Below are 19,351 nucleotides of genomic sequence, written 5' to 3'. Positions count from 1 at the left end.
GTAAAGGAGAGAGGGGAGGAGAGGAGAGGAGAGGAGAGGGAAAAGACAGAGGAGAGGGAAAAGACAGAGGAGAGGGAAAAGACAGAGGAGAGGGAAAAGACAGAGGAGAGGGAAAAGACAGAGGAGAGGGAAAAGACAGAGGAGAGGCAAAGGGAAGGGGAAAGGGAAGGGGAAAGGAAAAGGAAACCCTTCCTTTTCCCTAAAGGAAGAAGAAATATGCAAGAAATTATTACCTGGGGAGTTTGGGTGATTTGCTAGCTCGACTGATTTTGGGAGATTTCTTTGCTGCCCAGTCATCACTCAGCTCAATATCGCTGGAGTCCGAGCAGTTGCAGCTGTCAATCACAGTGGAAATCAAGCTGTTTCCATAGATTTCATCTATCAAGACAGGTCCCAGAAAATGTTAAGTGCTGCTTCAGAAAACTGATATAAATTACAACTTATCAGTCATCAGAAACATAAAACCAATCCAAGCAGCTGAGATAAAACTATGCAGAGATAATTAACCGTTCTTCACCCCGCCTAGTATAAACTCCAAATTTCCAATGGCTCAAACTCAAGTGAACATGATTCAGAAGGGTGAATAACATTAAATCAACTTCAAAGTTGAAACTAAAGAATATTTTCTGCTAATTAGCAACCTATTCCCTGCTACTCAAAATACAAGAAACTTCCTTTTGTAAAACATGGTATAATTTTAAAGGCTTGAGCCTAGGTCACGTAAAGATTTTTTTTTTGATGCAAAAAAAAAATCAGATGCTACCTTCCATGTTGCATATATAGATTTTCTTTAACTTGAGGATTTAATATCTAAAGTATTTCTAAATATTTTTTATACAGAGCAACAATTCAATTCTACCTGCTTTTCCATCTGTTTTAGGATCCATGATGACAAACTCTGGCCGCAACTTGCTGATACGACGTCCTTTCAGGATAGGCACCAGTCCTCCAAGGTATTCCAGGTACAGAGTATAACATGGACCACCGACTTCTGGGTCATCTTCTGTCCGCTTCATCGTGCAGTGAAGCCGTTCATTGCCAGCTGTTGGGTAGCTGACAAAATCTCTCATATTGTTTGGGTCTGGGATAGGAGGCTTAATTAAATGAAGGAAGGAAAGATAAAGTTTCCTGTAGGTTATTGCTTTTTTTAAATGTGGTGACTTAATCCCAACGCAACTAATGGAATTTGAACTCAATTGTACCTTGGGAAGTCAAGATTAGTACAGGTTACCGCGTCACTTATGCAGGACCCACATGCAAGATAGACCAGCTGCGTACTATTTATTTAGGTCAAAAGCACAGAAAAGCAAAACTAGCTACATCAAAGAGGAAGGTTGGACCTGTGGTTAGAGAACTGAATTAGACAACAAACAAGTCCCAGCTCTGTCATAAACTTCTTTTTTAACTTGGGTACTGTGATTGAGTCGAAGTCTCAGAGTATTTTGTCTCTTGCTGTCCCCCAAGTGAACGTGGCCACTCAGGTTACCATTCCTGGTTAGCACTGGTACATGCTATGCCACTGTCCTACAATTCTGTCCACTCTGGAAGAAGCTTGTACCACTCATGTCACTTCCAAGCACATGACCCATCTTTGCTGAGGGCCTATTTGTATGCAGCATAGAGAAATATGAGCACAAAGCTCAGGTTTACTTTTTACTCTGCTTGCCAGCACACTGTATTAATCCATTGAAGAGCTCAGTCCTAAAGCAGCTTGACTGGTTTTCTCTAGGACAATACAGCCTGTTATGACACAAATGCTACTAATGTGTGTAAGTCAACATAGTTTCTTTCAAAATGAAAATGCAAAAAATAGAAAGTAGGGAAAAAGGAGCCTCCTGACACTGGAGAGATGGATAGGGGCTGAGGAGTGATCTATAATGTAGCCTTCAAGCTGGGAGCAAGGTGTATGCAGGGAAGAAATTTCTTTGGTGGCAGGGAAGAAGGTGGAGGCATGGCTGACAATGTAGGTGGGAGTATGTGGCTGGGGGAGAATCGGGGCATAGTTTAAAGTGGTGTTGAGGAGGCTCCAATAACACCCATGAAACAAAAGGGGCATGTGGTTTCCGGGAACTCTGCTTCAGCGCCTCAGCTACGCAGCTCCATGACCGCTCCCCACCCTGACCTGCCCTCTAGGAGGTGACAGAAGGGTTGTCGGCAGTGACGTGCCCCTGTACTGCCTCTGTCCCTCTGATCTCCACCACAGCTCCCAGCCCTGCTACAGCCAACTGCTGCCTTTATCCCGTCCCTTCCCCTCCCCTGCCTTCCCTAACAGCCAAGCATCACTGATGCTCCAGAGAGCTGCAGGGGTGGCTCTGGGACAACACAGAAAGCATCCTCAGGGGAAGTAGGCATGCTAGAAAGAACTGAGACCCACTGGTCTGTTAAATGCTCTGCATTTTTGGAGATGGAGGAGTTATAGTTACAGCAAAGCATTTATTCTTCTCTGGCAAATTAAATGTTTCAGAGTTGCACAAATTGCCCTGATTAGCAGTACCCAAATGGAACTGCGCTGAATCATTATTTTATAGGCATAATTTGTTCTCATTTAAGCGGGGCCAACTCCACTAATTTCAAATCAGTTATTCCAGCTTTGCATTGTTTTAATAAGGACCTGGAACTGGCTCAAGAGAATGCTGTAACACATAAACAATAAATATATAACACAAAAATATATGTTTGAATGTAGGAGATTTAGCAACTAATGCACTGGTTTATAGGCTGTGACAGAGTTCAGAAATCCTGAGATGTAACTGACAGCAAAACCACGAAAAAAAGGGGCTGAGGAGATGGCTCTCCTAGTGGCACAGGAAAAGGCAGAATATCTGGTTCATTTTCCCATAGCACTGCTGGAGCAGTAAGGTTAGCAGAACTCACTGTCAGTACAAATATTTGGGCAGCCACAGGTCTAAAGTATAATTTTTCTGGCATTGTAAGGACTCATGTAACAAGCAGGGAGGCAACAGTTTTACCACTGTGAATCTCTCCTATAACTATGACACAGTATTATGATCAGCATGAGCTTCTTCAGAAGTCTTTGTGAGTCACCAGCATATTTTACCCTTGGGATGTCCTTGGAAAGGCCATCCCCACGGAATAAAAGCAAATCAGCATGTGTGAGCCCTCTTTTCAGATGTTAATAGGCACCAAACAGATTAGTGGACTGCAGAAGAGGACAGGAATGACCCTTAATCAAACTTTTAAAATGATAATTATGATTACTACAATGTCTTATAATTTATCCATTGTCACTTAGGAGCAGCATGGGGGGGGATGTGGAATCAAGCAAACCCTTCCTCTTCCTCACACACACATGCTTCTTTCCTTTTACCTTGATTGTTGGTATAAAGGCAGTGGTGAGGTATGAGCAGAGCCGAGGGGGCAGGGTCAGTTTGCTGATATCCTTGTCATCCCGCAGACAGCTAGCAATGGTCTGCTGGCACAGCAGCTGCAGACTGGAGACCCTGTGCTCGACTCTGACAACATATAATGCAGGTCCGGAAGCCATCAGCAGGCGTGAATCCCTGTGACCCCAACAGATCGAGATGATGGGACGCTGCATGGAGAGGAAAAAGATACAACTTTAAAGGAGTGTATACTTTCTCAAGACAGTTGCACAGTGATCACATGAGTTCAGCATCAATCATGTCACTACAAGTCTTCCAGAAACTTAGAAGTACATGCTATTGCCCACAGAAAGGGAGAAGAATGTGAACACCTGAAATTATTGATAACAGTGGTTAATGTTTAAACAGTGCTTTTTACTCACAAGGCTTAAAGCTCTTCTCACAAGGAACTGCCTATCAAATTCACTACCTAGCTAGGATAAGTGACTTCAAAGTCACACAGTGTTAAAAATCAGGACCTTTTGATGCCCTAAGCAGATTATTTTTTCAGTCACCTAATCAATCTACTCGTAACAGCTCACATTTTACAACTGAAAAGTTAAAATACATGCCCAAAGACAGTAAACTAGTGGATAAAACCCAACTGGCTTTTTTGTCTTGCACTGAGTCTTCTGCTGCAGTATCTCTTTTGAGCTACTCCTAAAGGAAGTAAACTGTGAAAGAGCACCACGAACAAAACAGAGAATGGCCTTTTGTCTTCTGCTTGTCTCCATTCAGAAATGTCTAAATTCATGACAGTAGAAACAGTGTCAGAGGTGACTGGCACTAGGTGTCAGAACGCAGCGCAGAAAAACAATACATAACTCAAACGCTGCTTTGGACATTATTCCCTGCTGCACAAACATTAAGAGTTCATGTGAGAATACCGAGTTGTGCTTGCAAGGACCTCTCTAAAGTCTCGTCTTAAACCCCATCTTTTTCATGTAAAGCACTATCTGTTGTGACCTCTTATAGCCCTATCACTATTACTTTTGCCTTTCATGAGTGTTAGCTGCATCCACCTGTCATCTCCTTCCTGTGTTACAAAGCATCTGTATTTGCACAGATACACATACTATACGGAATTTCAATCCCGTAACTGCTATCTCTATACAAATAAACAACACCGAGCAAAGAAGAAACTCTCACTCCATGAAGAATATTGTGCAGCAGGCTGTAATCAGTGAAATACAAAAGGTTTACGCCTTCCTGTGAAGGGCTCCATTCTTTTCACAATCCGTGACACTCAAAAGTTTAAGCAAATAAGTTTTTCATCTAAATTATGAACTGTATTTACTGAAAGGTCAAGGCCTCTTTGGAATATCTTTGCTATTCATATGATGCCCCAAACAAGAATTAACTTTACAGAAGATAAGGGTCAAGGCACCATCAGTAGTAACCTTTATCCACTCCTCTCTAGTAATATGGTACCCAGACACCTGGGTTAGATCAGCCCAGAAGTTACTCACCTAGTGTGGGGAAAAAAGCTTTCCCTTCAGTTACAAATTCAAGATGCTTAAAGGTCAGAAACTGGGACAAGATGTTTTTATATGAATGATACAAAGCAGAATGCAGCTGCACAGCACTATATCAATGTCTGTCATCAAAACAAAGGGCTGGACGAAACAACTTTTTCAGAGAAAAGATCTTCCCTGCTATGTGATCTTATCCTAGATTTAAATTTCAAGGAAAATAATGGTTTTAAAACAGGATGAATGAAGAAGCTTCATTTTCATTACATCTAGGCACCACCACACACACATGTAGTCCCACGAAGGCACAAACCTTCAGGCTGACTGATATGCAAATGGAAAGCAGCAACTTGAACCTTGTGATTTTCACAGTAATGGCTAAAGGCATTTTGTAGTGGAGAACTTCAAAAGAACTGAGAAATCATTTGTGTACCATCAATAATTATTACATGGCTTGTCATAACCATAATCTGTGGGACAGAGCCTTAAATTTGATGAAAGATCACATAAAGTATCCTTTACCGATTGGTATTTTCATGATTGAGAGTGTGGCTCAGCCCTCATACTGTCTGGCAGTAATGAGAGAGTTCAAGCTGCTTGCAAAATAAACGCAATTGAAAAGGCACTGACAAAAGTCAGGTACCTGCCACATCCTTCTTCTTCATTGCTCTTGAGATTTAATCTGTTCTTGTGTCAGTTACACAGTGGTATAAAATAATGAGATAATGTAAATTTACTCTAGGATTATAGGTGTATAAAAGAGATCAGCATCAAGGTTTCTAAATCCACGTTCTTGTTCCCCTGGTCCTCTCTGGGACATACAGAAAAGAACCTTATAAGAAGTGAAGAAGAAACCAAAATATAAGCCACAACTTTGAAACATCAGAGAGAATAATTTCACAGGTTTGGTAAAGTTGACAGTTAGGTAATTTTTAAGTGATCCTGCAGGAGACTCCTCTGTTTAAAGTTCAGATGGGAAGATATGAGGCAGCTGTATCCGCTCAGAAGAGAGCTTTATGACAGCAGGTATGGTTAGTTGATGTAATAAAGACCTGGATGCACATCAGATGAGAAATTTTGAAATGACAGAACTGGGTTGCAGCATTTCCAGTAAAAAATTTTACCAAGACTGTAAAACAGTCTTGATTGAGTTGATTATTCTCATCCCTGCTTGATGCCAGGGAAGGGTTATGAGGATTTAACAAATAATGTAAGAAAATCAGAGTCTCCCAATAAAAAATTATGAGCACTGGGGCAGTCTGCTGTTCTAGTCACATTTTTAAATGTTGAAAAACAAGACCATGAAAAAACTGACAGCTAGAAGAACTGAGCATAGTTTTAGTTCTCAGGTTGGTGTTTGTGTACACAAGTGCAAGCACAGTAAAGAGCTAAGTTTTACAGACATTCATAGTATACTTTGAATAGTTATCAGCTAATCAATGGCCTTTAAGATATGCTGTTTATTTATAAAATAAACAAGAAATGCTCTTCATTTATAAAACCAAGTCTTTGGAGCCACAGTATGGACCCAGTTTTCATATAATTGCTTCCAATAAGACAAAGGTCTGGTGTGACTTTCTGAAATTTTTTCATCATTCTTTCAAAGTTCAAACCAGCCTCATTTTGTGTAGCAAAGATTCAACATTTGCCCAACCTTTACCGATGCTTTTTCACCTCTTTCCACTATATTCTGCAAATATATTCTTGCAGCATGTCGGGGTGGCAGGCTGAAGCCCCAGAGCAGGGAACAAGAGAAACTGTTACACTGTGCTAACTCTACCACTCTTTATGAGCACTATTTTTCATGAAAAGCTACTGTGTTCATTTGGATACTACTAACCAAGTGTGATTTCCCTACCTAGGGTTTTATGGTCAGCAAACTAGATTTATGAACCATAGGAAGGTAAGAGATTAAGCGAGTTAATCAAAAGAGACAGAAGATGCCAAAACCATACTAAAGCTGCAGAAGGTGGCACATAAAACACCTTGAAGGGATCCATGACAACAGTCATCATCAATATGACTAACCTGCAGTATGCAAATCTTTTCTACCTTGGGGTTTGTAGTGACTCTGTGTCAGGTAATGTTCCAGACAAGTTGCGTATAAATCCTACATCACTTTTAGGTTGTGTTTTGTTATAAATGATAAAATCTGTTTCCTGAATATCCTACCAAAGACAGGACAGACAAACAGCGGAAACAAAACCATTTCAGTATATTTTACTGATAAAATTTTCAGATGTCTGCTTTATCAAAGAATTCAGACAGAGGACCACATGGAAAATCAGTTTTGCACCTGTTATCCACTATTTTCTAAATTTGTTGTTGCTTTACTTTTTTGACCCGTATATAGAACAATGCTTATTTAGAATAAATGTGCTTTTCCAGTCACACATTTGCTTGCTTCAGAAGAAATGGTTTTAGAGGAGTTCAAGATCAGAAAATTATTTTCTTTTCTTCAATAACCAGTGATGAATTTTAGAAAATCCCATTATAAGGCTGACTGCCATGGTACAGAAAACTAATTAATTTACTCTGATGAATTTGTCATCAGACAAATTTGGACCACTGATTCACTCTGTCATCTTTGCTTATACATCTTTGGAGCAGAGGTTCAGAATAGCAAAAGTTACTAGCATTTTTTTTTGCACCAGCATTTTTTATCTGGTTTTGTTAGTAAACCAAATACTTAGCAATGTTCTAGCACACCTGTTATTTATCTGGTAATACTGCTGACCAGCATTCAAATACATAGAAGCATAAAGTCCCCCTGAGCAGACAGAGGTGTCCTTCTGAAAGACCCCTCACTTCCTCCTGCAATTTAGTAAATATGAATTTAAATGCACTAAATAAAGAGAATAAACACTGACTAGTAAGAGGAGCGGCTCTAACTGTAGGCAGGTTTATGCATGTAGTTTTTAAATAAACATAAATATATCAGTTTCAATGTTATTTTTACCCAGCTTTCCCAGGGAAATGAGACTCCATGAGTGTGCTATTAAGTAGTGGTTGCCACCCCAGCCCCTCTCCTCCTTTATTTCCAACCTGGCCTACAACTTCTGAAGCTGTCGGCTTCTCATCTGAAGTTGACAATGGGGGAAGAAATCTCCATGATATTACAGTGCTGCAATTTCAGGGAAAAATTAGCAGCTGGAAGGAGCAGACAGGTTTATGTTAGTATTTTCACTATGAGAAATACTGCAGCATTGAGAGCAGCCCTGAGGAGAAGGACTTGGGGGTGTTGGTTGATGAGAAGTTGAACATGTGCCGGCAGTGTGCGCTTGCAGCCCAGAAACCAACCGTGTCCTGGGCTGCATCAAAAGCAGCGTGACCAGCAGGTCAAGGGAGATGATTTTCCCCCTCTACTCAGCGCTCATGAGACCTCCCCTGGAGTCCTGTGTCCAGCTCTGGGGCCCCCAATGTAAGAAAGACATGGACTTGTTGGAGCGAGTCCAGAGGAGGGCCACAAAGATGGTCAGAGGGCTCCCATACAAGGACAAGCTGAGAAAGCTGGGGTTGCTCAGACTGAGAAAAGAAGGCTCCAGGGAGACTTTCCAGTACTTAAAGGGGGCTACAGGAGAAATGGGGAGGCACTCTTTATCAGGGAGTGGAGCGAGAGGATGAGGGGTAATGGTTCTAAGCTGAACGAGGGCAGATTTAGATTAGATATTAGGAAGAAATGTTTTACTGTGAGGTTGGTGAGGCAGTGGCCCAGGTTGCCCAGAGAAGCTGTGGATGCCCCATCCCTGGAGGGGTTCAAGGCCAGGCTGGATGAGGCTTTGAGCAACCTGGGCTAGTGGGAGGTGCCCCTGTCCGTGGCAGGGGGGTTGGAACTAGATGAACTTTAAGGTCCCTTCCAACCCAAACCATTCTGTGATTCTATGATTCTAGTATGAACTCGACAGTTACCTGTTCTGCACGACCTGTCAGTTGCCCTGTAAGTACTCATATAACGGCAGAATAATTAGCTCTCACATCAGTCACAATATATGCTTTCTCCCAGCTGATTGAGTGGAGGAAAAAGGAGAAGAACTGAAAATATGAAAAGAAATTTAAGGAATATAGGGAGAACTGGAGGAGATGAAGGTATTTAAATGAAGGAGAATTTGAGGTTACTGGGAACAAAGCACTAAGAGAAGAGCCTGCACACACACACACACCCACAAACACACACACCTTAAGGCAACCTGAACCCACCAGTTCTGATGCTCAAACCACAACTTGATTCCACAGCTTGACCCCAGCATGTTACACTGGTTCGATGGCTAACGTGGACATGCTGCATTCTAGTACTGAAGCAACAGAACGAGCTCTGCTTTTTACCTGATCTGGGAATAAGCAACACCAGTATAATTGTCTTCTCCATCAATCCAGAGAAGAAAGGGCTATGCTACTTTCCTGAAAGGGCTATGTTTAAGACAGCAAAGCAGTGTGTATGGGTAAGTCCTTTAGTTACCTAAATCAGCATTAGATGTCACTGTACGTATTTAGGTTGGCTTTAGAGACCATTATTTTTTACATTACAAAACTAAACAATACTATCTAAATTACAGTGCTGATGTTAATAAGCACAGGTTAATACTAAATATAAGCAAACACAAAAGCTTAGCAGCTGGTTTACTATGTCATCCTTTTGTATCCTTCCCAGATCAGGGTACTGAAAAAGAAATTATAATAAATTATATCATAATTAAACATAATTAACTAAATATATCTATAGCATTTTCCTTCATTTTTAGATTTCTAAGCTATTATAAATTAAGTTTCACTAGAACAGTCAAAAATCATAATGGAGTCATCCCTATTCTGCAGAAAATGAAATAACCTGTAAAGTGACATTCAGCTGGGTTCTGAAACATCAGCAGAGACCTATGAAGCCTGTTGTGCTACTAAGCATCGCACAGACCATGTGTCAAGTAACACAACTGAGGTTACAGTGAAAGTCTGTAGAGAAGGTGGGAACAGAAACAAGCCTTTCTGATTCTCTTTCTCCATCTGATGCCATAAAAAGTAAAATATTGCATCAAAATATTGCAATGACTGTACATTAGAAAATTACAGCAATAACAGAGAATAATCTTGTAGTTATCACATTGGACTTGGAATATTTTTGTCCAGCTCTTGGCTCTGCTACAACATGAAGCAAGCTATCTAGTCTTTTCTCCTCAGTCATCCATAAAATAACAGAATTTCCTTTTTCTGTCTTGTCCATTCATGGCCCAATGATTTTGGGAAACAGACTGTTTCTCATTACATATTTGCACAATAACTAGCACAACGGGCCTTAGAATCAGATGCATTCTTGGATGTCTACCTTAGTGCAAACAGTAATTATCTGTAGTGCATTTTTTACCTGTATCATACTTTAGAGTGTGTTAAGGATGTTTTGCAATCGTTTTCACATTGCAGGTCTATACCAACGAGCTAATGTGGGAAAAGCATGTCATCGAAGCATTGAGAACTGACTTAAAAAATACCTCCTACCTGCACAGGTGTCTCCAGAGTGTAGATATGTTCCCCGCGCACATTGTAGAACTTGACAAGCGCGCTTTTCAACAGGGATCCATTGCCAAGGTCAACCAGCTGGCTTTGCTTCTCCATCCCTGCTACTGCTAGTAGGTCTCCTTGTGTACACCACTGTACCACCACATCTGAAATCACAAAGATAGTTTGCAATAATCACTGATTAGAATCGGTAGGGACAGCATTTCCATATGCTGCAAAGTGACTTGAACAGCTAAATCATGCTCTCAAAAGTTACTTAAGTACTTAGAAACCTAAATCCTTTCACTGAAATAGTAGCAAATATGTTGCATAAGCATTTCCAAGTATGACTCTTTTTATTTTGTAAAAGGCAAAAAATGTGTAAAAACCATTCATTTTTCTTTCTTCATGGTAAGTCTACAATGTAATCACTGGTTTCTCCTAAGTACCTAAGGACAAGAACTTTAAATTAGAGATGTTAAAACTGATGTGGAAGATCCTTTGCACATCTTTGGGGTAAATAAGTGGAATCAAGTTAATATGCAGACAATCTCACTAAGAGAGCAGCGAAGAGCATTTGTCTAGAAGGGCCTATGGTGCAAAAAAGCAGCATATTTGGCAATGCCTCAGGTCCTCACTGGCTGTGAATATAACTTTTGGCAGAACTCAAACTAGAGTTCAAGTTTAGTATAATGTCAAACTAGAAAGACTTTGGGATTTTTGTCCATAAATACATATGCCCTCCATGTCCTAGCTTTCTTTTGACACCTGACTTGTGAAAATCTACTCATCTGTCTAGCAGGAGTTTGCCAGAAGTACACAGGGATTGATTAGTCTCCCGTATAAATGGATATGAATATACATATCATTTACTTCTCCTACAGGCACTTCACGATGAGCAACGCCCACAGTTTGACTTCAAACCCTTATATACTCTAGCTCTTTGTCACACTGCAAGAAGAGCACCAAAACAGTATTTTGTGTTTCTGCTTGTGTTTCAGAGGCAGATTTGCACATGCAAGGAATCATAAGCTAGTCTTAAAACCTTTTTACACTTAAACCAGAGGTGAGAGGCAGCTATTCTGTGCTGAGATAAAATGAAGGTAAAGACAAAACTTTTGTGCTCTGGGATGCTCTGTCTGCCAAGAACCTTTTGAAGATATTGGTGGGCGAGAAGCTGTCTTCAAATGAAGAAGCAGCAGAAAAATCAGAGTTGGCAGGAAGGAACTCAAAATTGTTTCAAGTTGTCAACTTGTCATTTTCAGGGACTTTTAAGTGCAATTTAAAATGGTTTTGTATTATTTCAACTGTCTGATATTTCTCATGGGAATTATGTTTCTGTACATACCAGAGGCAAGACGCATGTTCCCCAAGATAATTTTTTTGTAGCTAGGCATTGTATGCCTCTTTTTTTCTCTTAGTCTCCAGCCCTCTAAGTAATCTACAATGGGATTTAATTCATCTTTCTCCCAGAGTATAAAGATAGGCAGGTTAGAAATCAATGAAGCATGCTGATCAACTCCACTTTCGGCAAGTGGCTTAACTACACAATTAGCAAAGTGAAAAAATAATCTCCTTTGGATACATGTCTTCAGGTAAAACTTTCAGTCGATCCCCATACCAAAAGGAAGAGGAGCAATTATTGCATCCAGCAGTTTTCTCTCTCTCTCTAAAAACTCCTAGAATTAAGCTGCTGCAAAGGTAGCAAAGGGCTGGACAAGGGCTGCAGTATTCCCCCAGGACAGCAAGGCTCTACAGCATGCTGCACTGCCAACTTTGACGTACAATTGCTTAACTGATAACTAGGTCTCCGTGCAAGCACAGAGATTAGAAATCAGATGGAAGTTTCATCTAGGGTAACGGTCTGCAAGTGAATCTGTGGATCAGAGCCATCCCTTAAAACTACTTGCCAGCCACTACAGGCATGTATATCAGCAAACATTGAATAGATAGAACTCTAAATGTGTAATAGCTCTGTGGATAGTAGTTGTAGCTAACTAGCACAACTAGTAGATTCAGTTCAGCAGTTCTGCACATAGCAGTGGAGTGAGAATCACAGAGTTAAAAAGCATAAAAAATAGAAAGGATACAACTGAACAGCTCAGGAGAGAGCTAGAACTGATAAAACTCCCAGAAGCGTTCAAGCTGGATGAAAAGAAAAACTTGTATTTGGGTAACCAAATTCTCATCCAACAGCAAATGTTTTTCTGCATCAATTTAATATGAATACTCCCAGTATAACGAAGCTATGCAAAGCTAGTAGAACAGCAAAAATATATTGGTAATACTTGAAATAGTTTTATAGTTGCCTGCTTTAAAAATACATTGAGTAGCCTACAGCAGCCCATAAAAACAAGGGCATCTGCTGCAGGGATCACAAAGCAATACTTACAGATTTCAAACAGAAACACATGAATGAAGACTCACAAACAATACTGAAGACTATCCACTCTCAGCAGAATACCAAGTGGCTGGAGAGGATGGAGACCCTGAGCTGGGTGGTTTTGCACATTCTTGCATATGATAATAACCAGTAAGATTACAGTTACTTGAAAAAAAATTATAAGAAGGTACAGAAAATGTTCATAACTATATGACAGCTATATGCAAAATACTTTCTACTGTACAACGGATAGCTTCCAAACAACAGACAGTGATATCCCAGTCACCTTTCTCTCTCCATCTTACACATACTCCCAATTCAGTAAGATTTTGCACATTGTTCTTCTACTGCTGTCAACGATGTAGTCCAGTATACCATTCATAAAAAATATTTCTACTGTAGCTTGCACATTAATATCTTGCTAAAGGAGGGTGATGTAATTAAGGGATCTGTCTGTGATCAGTGAAAGTCAATGGGGAAAGAGACACAGGATTAAATCCTCAGCAAGACAGAGCCCTGCAGCTTGAAACAGAGAATGAGATGGAGTTTGCTTCTCCTGCTGTTTCCAGCCAAACGCTAGACTAGATGACAACTCAAGACTACTTCCTATCCTAGAGCTTCTCTAAGCTGGTTCCAGTTTTCTAGACTTTAGGCATCATTTTGGTTGAAGACGTTTTCTGGATCACAGGGTTGCCCCAGGAGGCTACATTTTGCCAGCCTCGCCCTTCTTGTGTTGGCACACATGGATGTGGAACACATCTGTGTGGCACATATGGAAAAGAAACCTCAAAGGTGATTTTTTTAACTTCCTAAGACTACCCTACACGGTGGAGCACCTAAAAACTACTGGGGTGGTGTTAGGGCAACTTTTCACCAAAAATATCCCCCTGTTACAGAACAGCTAAAAGCCTGCTCCAGCAGCTTAATTTATTTTTTTCTCATCCAATATAAAACTAATTTACCTGTGGAGATGAAAAAGAATCAATGGAACCTATACTTAAACATGTGATTATGTGCCATAGTGAATTAAAATTCTCTCCAGGCAAAGCACCATAAATTGTACTGAGAGTGCTGGCAAAGTAAGGGACTTTTCATAGGTAAGAACAGCAAAAATTTCAATGTGAATTAAAGATTTTACATGGAATGCTGATCTTACATTCATGCACATCACTTAGTAAGATGTATAGTGATTAATCAGTGAAATTTTCCTTCTCTCAGAATAACTTGCCTCTTGATAATTAACAATTCTAGCACGTTTCCAGAACTTGTGGGAGTCAAAGCAGCACCGCGATTTGTACCTGGTTACCAAAAGCATGGGAGGAGACCTTGTGAAATTAAAGACGCAAAAGGAAGTGTTAGGTAGCAGGGGCATTCACACAAAGACCCACAAACATATTAGCACATTCAGCTGAAAAACAGCAAACAGACCAATTTGCTCTACAAAACTGCCGTAAAAACACAATCTCAAAAACGGAAACATTTTTTTTCAAACATAAAAGCTGTATCAGCCAAGCACTGCTCTTCCCCCAGCAGGTGTCACTGCTGGAAACAGCAATAACAGTGGCTGAGTGATTCTGGGTTAGGAGGCACAACCTCAAAAACATAACCTACACAAACATCACTAAAAATATGAGAAAAACAGAGCATAGGAAGGGGGTGAAATGGTTTCCTTTTGTACCTTTCAACCCTGAGCGGATGATAATAGGAGACAAGTCATCATAATTGTTCATTAAACTGATGTCTCCTGACGTGAAGCTGACAGTAAGTAGCGGCTTGGTGTTCTGCACCGGGACTGGATATGCAGCTGGTCCATCTGCAAAAACAAGGCTCTGGGGTTAGGAAAAGGCAAACAACCACAAGTGATTACATCCAGGCTGAAATACCACCATCAGGAGTGGTTCCAAGCCTCAAACTCTACCTGCTTATTTCTGCAACATCTATGAGCAAAAATAAGGCAGGTTTGGCTAGTTTGTCTGCTTTTGTGAAACCGCAATATTTTTACTTTTTGAATTTTTACTGCAACATATCCAAAGTGATTGATAGATATACTATTATGTTATACAGTGGTGGTTTTAAATCCACCTCCATTGTCAACTCCCCAGAGTGTCCACAAATTGAAAACCATTGCTTTGGAAGGCTTCCTTGGGACTCAAGATGAATAACAGTGTAATAAACAATATAATCACATTAAAAGCTATTTGTTAGACACACTTTCTGTTTGGGCAAGTGCTGGGGACTCCTCCTGAAGTCACTTAGAGACATTATAAGAACTTCTAAGAGAACATACTGACCTTTCACAAATTACTGTTTTCTAAATGTTAAGAGCCAGGCAGCAGCATGAAAAGTTACCTGACATCCTGCATAACACGAACCAATGCACTCAAATGCAGAGATGAGCCCAAATGGAACACCTGGCTTTAAAAACCATTCCTGCAAAGTCTCTGTTCCTCTGAGCTTGTTTTTTTAGCTTTCACTGAAAATTCCCTTGTTCAAATACCTAATGACCAATATCACCACCTGTAGCATTCACTATTTAACTCTTTCTGTTTACAGCTTCTGACAGGAGATGCTGCTGGCCCCTGACAAAGTATCTCTCAAGGCCCAAACGGCACAGCCAGCTAAGAGTGGTACTGCTTCCTGAACTTGTAAATAAGCTGATCAGAATGGATTTTTGGAGAAAGATGTCTAGTAATTAACATCTCTGTGTGTATATAATTTGACAAGAAAAACCCATCAAACTTTCAGTCTTTCCTGTGCATCTGTGTGAGTCAAAGGGTTGTCACCTTTGAAAGGTTTATGCTGCATCTGCTCTAAAGAAAACACGTCATGTTTGGGTAATCACTAAAACAGGCTTGTACGCATGTAATGCGTCCACCCACCCCCTGATTGACTCAGAAAAAGCTAATGCGTTCCTATCATTTAAGTTCTTATCTGTGTACTCTGCAACTTTACCACTGTCCAACTGAAACCTCAGTATTTAAAAAAACAACAACAACAAAAATACCCCAACTTAATGTTGTTCTCTGTCTTGCTTCAGAAGTTCGCTAGGAAATTTGAAGTTTGTTCCTTTTCTTCTGTGCTAAGAAATCTCACCCAGTATCAGAAGTGAGGAATGAAAGCCAAAACAAAACTCAGTTTTAAAAGATGCTAACATTTTACCAGGTGATCACATTATCTTCTATCATTATTTGTTAAATACATATGCTTATTACATTGACATATATAGGTATAATTCTGGAAAAGATTGGTTTTTGGACTGAATTCAAATTAGAGTTAAAACTGCAAGAGTCCTCAATTCAGTGGTTCAGGTCCAACATGAAAATTCAGAATTATTTCCAGCTAATGTGCATTTAAATTTTTCATTGTACAATCACTGATATATTTAGTTCTTAATTTAGTTCAGACTTTATACACTGGAACACACGACCAGCTTACCTAGATCTTATAGGCTAATCAACAGCATTAACAAGAAGTATTAGCATTACTTGAATAAGAAGGATGGGGCTGACTGTGCATGGATACCTAGGCCTCCTGGGTCTTTGCTATTGATGATTTCCAAAACAATTCACTCAATGAGCTGGATTTATACTTAAGGGGAGAGAAGAATTTATTCCTGACCCTCAAACTGTCAATATCCTCTGAAGCATGGGAATTGGTAACTCCAGACAGCTCCAGTCACCCTTCTTCTGCCTTGTGTAACTGCAAGAAATATTTTCATTTCCAAATGTTTTACGGAATTTATTGAGCTCTTTATGTCAAGGCCAGGTTGGATGAGGCTTTGAGTAATCTGATCTAGTGGAAAGTATCCCTGTTCATGGCAGGGGGCTTGGAACTAGGTGATCTTTAAGATATCTTTTCACATGAATCTATACAATAATGCATTTACTTCAGTGACTGTACTCAGACTATCTCCATACCTCACATCTGCTTATCAGTGAAACATGATATGCCCCTAACTAGAGTTTTCCACTCACCCTCACTAAAAACTTCAAGCTTTGTGCCTCATTTGTGAAACAACAGGCAGAGAAGCACAGATGAGGTACGACCTCCAGCAAGCCACGGAGTGAGGCTGGTGGCAGAGCTGGGATGAACCCACTCTCCTGTACCAGCCCTCTGCTGCATCCCCCATGCTATCTCCACAGGAATGCACCATCTTTCAGCCTCTACCCGCTTGAAACTGTGTCCATCCTACTGTTTTAGGACAGCATGACAACTCCCTGGTGTTCAAGATGTCCTCATGAGTGAGCACGTGGAAAGCTGAAGCAGAAGGACGTGCACACAACACTACCTTGTGGTGGGGAATAGTCGTCAGAGTCCGTGTCACTCTCACTGCTGTCCTCCACCAGGAAGCTGGGGTAGTTCCAGGACATGCTCAGGATGCCATCTGACTCGTGAAGGAGTACATGAGCCAGCATTCGGCCATGGCAGTCCATGACGATAACCTGTCCATCAGCAGTGCCAAACAGTACCTGAAAATAACAGAACAGCCTTCAGGACCATCAACTGTCAGCCACTGGACCCTCCTTCAAAGGCACCTTGTAATTAACTAGCTACGCTGTAAATTAATTGAAAGTAAAGTGGTCAGGGATGCGAAATGGTGCCACAACAGAACACTGCTACCAAAGACATATATAAAGAATGAAGCCAAAGCAGCAGGGTCTAGAAGTAAGTTCCTAAAATCTGTGAGCACGTAATGCTTCATCGTGGGGTGCATTTTGTTCACTTTAATATGAGCCATTACACTTTATTTGAACTTGGCCATTACTACCACCAAAGAGAGCTGGCAGAAGGGCTACCACAGACTCAGCACCGTTCTTGTATTGTACAGAAACCTCTAAAATTGGTGGTAGAAACCACGGTATGCATCAGTCGTAACAACATCAAAAGGCACAGCTGACAAAAATGAGATTTTATCAGAGATTTCAAACAGCTTGTGAGAAACAGAAAGCTGAACAGAGGAGGACAGGTTATTCAGTTGATTAGCTGAGACAAGGTGGCAGAAGATCTTCCAAAAACAGAGGCAAAAAGCAATATGTTAGCTGAGACAAGGTGGCAGAAGATCTTCAAAAAACAGAGGCAAAAAGCGATATGATCAATCAACTGGAAGCAGATCATTATAGCCCAAGAAGAAGGCAATATGCTACACATTCAGGAAGGGATAAAGAAGCTTCTACCCACCATTTCAAATGCAAAACGGATAACACCTTGCCCCTAAACTACTCCATAGCCAATGTGTGTTGACTGAAGTCAGACTGACCGGAACATACAATTTCTCTTTGATAAGCATTTTCTGTCTTGAGGCTTTAAGCGAGTTAAGATCCTGCATAGTTTATGAATTTTAGAAAAACATCAGGAAACAAAGATTAATAAATCTACAAAACCATAAATGCATTAGCCAAAGCTGCTGCTCCTACCACATAATTCCATACGAGGCAAAAAAAATTTAAAGGAAGTTCAAAGGCACTCATCAACTAGAAAACTAGCCAGCATTAAAAATGAACCTAAAAGGAAGGGTAAATCTTATACTTGCCCTTCAGTCTACCACCTATTTCCAGTGCTTATAAATTAAAGATTCTAACAATTATATGCCCAGATCAAAAATTCATCTAGCCTTGTATCTTCTAACAGTGGCCAACTGTTTGGGGAAGAGTAACAGAACACAACGCACTGAGCAGGCACCTCCTCTGTACACATATGTACCTTCTGGCAAAAAAGTCTCCCTCTTCTTTGATAACTGATAATCTCACTTGGTAAGCCTTACCTCTTAACACTAAAAGAAATACAGAATAATTGTCCCCTACTTACATTCTCAACATTGGTCATGATTTTATAGACCTGTTATCTAATCCCTTAGTCACCTCTTTTCCAAGCTGAAGGATCACAGCCTACTCAGGATCTCCCTGCACACTTGTTGTTCAAAGCCTCCAGTCACCCTTGTTCACCTCTGCTGTCAGAGGTCTTCCTTTCTGTCTTCCTTCCGAGATGTCGTGCCAGACTTGCAGCATTCAAGCTGCGTATTATATCAGACTTACACAATAGTAGTCACCTAGGAAGCAATTGTCATGGTTGCACTTTTGAAAGTTTCAGAAAGGAAGTGTGGCTTCAAAGGTCTTGGTCAAAAATAAGAAGGACTAAAATTTTTCCTATGATCAAGGTGATGATCAGGAAACACAGAAGGTTGTAAAGTAGAAAGGCACTTTAACAGAGGAAACCCAGTGGAATAATTAAAATCTTAAGAAAATCAATGGAGTTGTTTCACTTTATCAGAAGCATAAACCCCGTTTTTAAAAAGGGAAATAAGGAAGACCCAGGAAACTACAGGCCGGTAAGTCTCACCTCTATGCCTGGCAAGATCATGGAGCAAATCCTTCTGGAATCTATGCTAAGGCACATGGAAAACAAGCAGGTGATTGATGACAACCAACACGGCTTTACCAAGGGAAAATCATGCCTGACAAATTTGGTGGCCTTCTACGACATGGCCACAGCACTGGTAGATAAAGGAAGGGCAACTGACATCATCTACCTGGACTTGTGCAAAGCCTTTGACACTGTCCCACATGACATCCTTGTCTCTAAGTTGCAGGGACACGGATCTGTCAGGAGGACCACTCGCTGGATAAGGAATT

General features: G+C 40.6%; 1 protein-coding gene across 1 annotated transcript in view; it reads right to left on the bottom strand.

Annotated features, from left to right (window-relative positions):
* The window catches only part of LOC104466633 (tubby-related protein 4-like), a gene marked incomplete at its 3' end in the record, with an annotated part of 27,710 nt that extends 10,525 nt beyond the window's left edge, over window positions 1-17,185 (bottom strand). The window contains exons 1-6 of the mRNA XM_010080137.1: window positions 17,011-17,185; window positions 14,401-14,535; window positions 10,340-10,506; window positions 3,329-3,553; window positions 860-1,094; window positions 234-378 (exon numbers count right to left, since the gene is read on the bottom strand). Of these exons, the coding sequence (XP_010078439.1) occupies window positions 234-378; window positions 860-1,094; window positions 3,329-3,553; window positions 10,340-10,506; window positions 14,401-14,535; window positions 17,011-17,155 (1,052 nt within the window). The remainder of the gene's footprint in view (window positions 1-233; window positions 379-859; window positions 1,095-3,328; window positions 3,554-10,339; window positions 10,507-14,400; window positions 14,536-17,010) is intronic.
* Window positions 17,186-19,351: the final 2,166 nt, after the last annotated feature.

This window comes from Pterocles gutturalis, unplaced genomic scaffold, assembly GCF_000699245.1.
Source record: "Pterocles gutturalis isolate BGI_N339 unplaced genomic scaffold, ASM69924v1 scaffold804, whole genome shotgun sequence".
NCBI lineage: Eukaryota > Metazoa > Chordata > Aves > Pterocliformes > Pteroclidae > Pterocles > Pterocles gutturalis.
The sequence above is the reverse complement of the archived record's forward strand: the minus strand, read 5'-3'. Positions and strand labels throughout refer to the sequence as shown.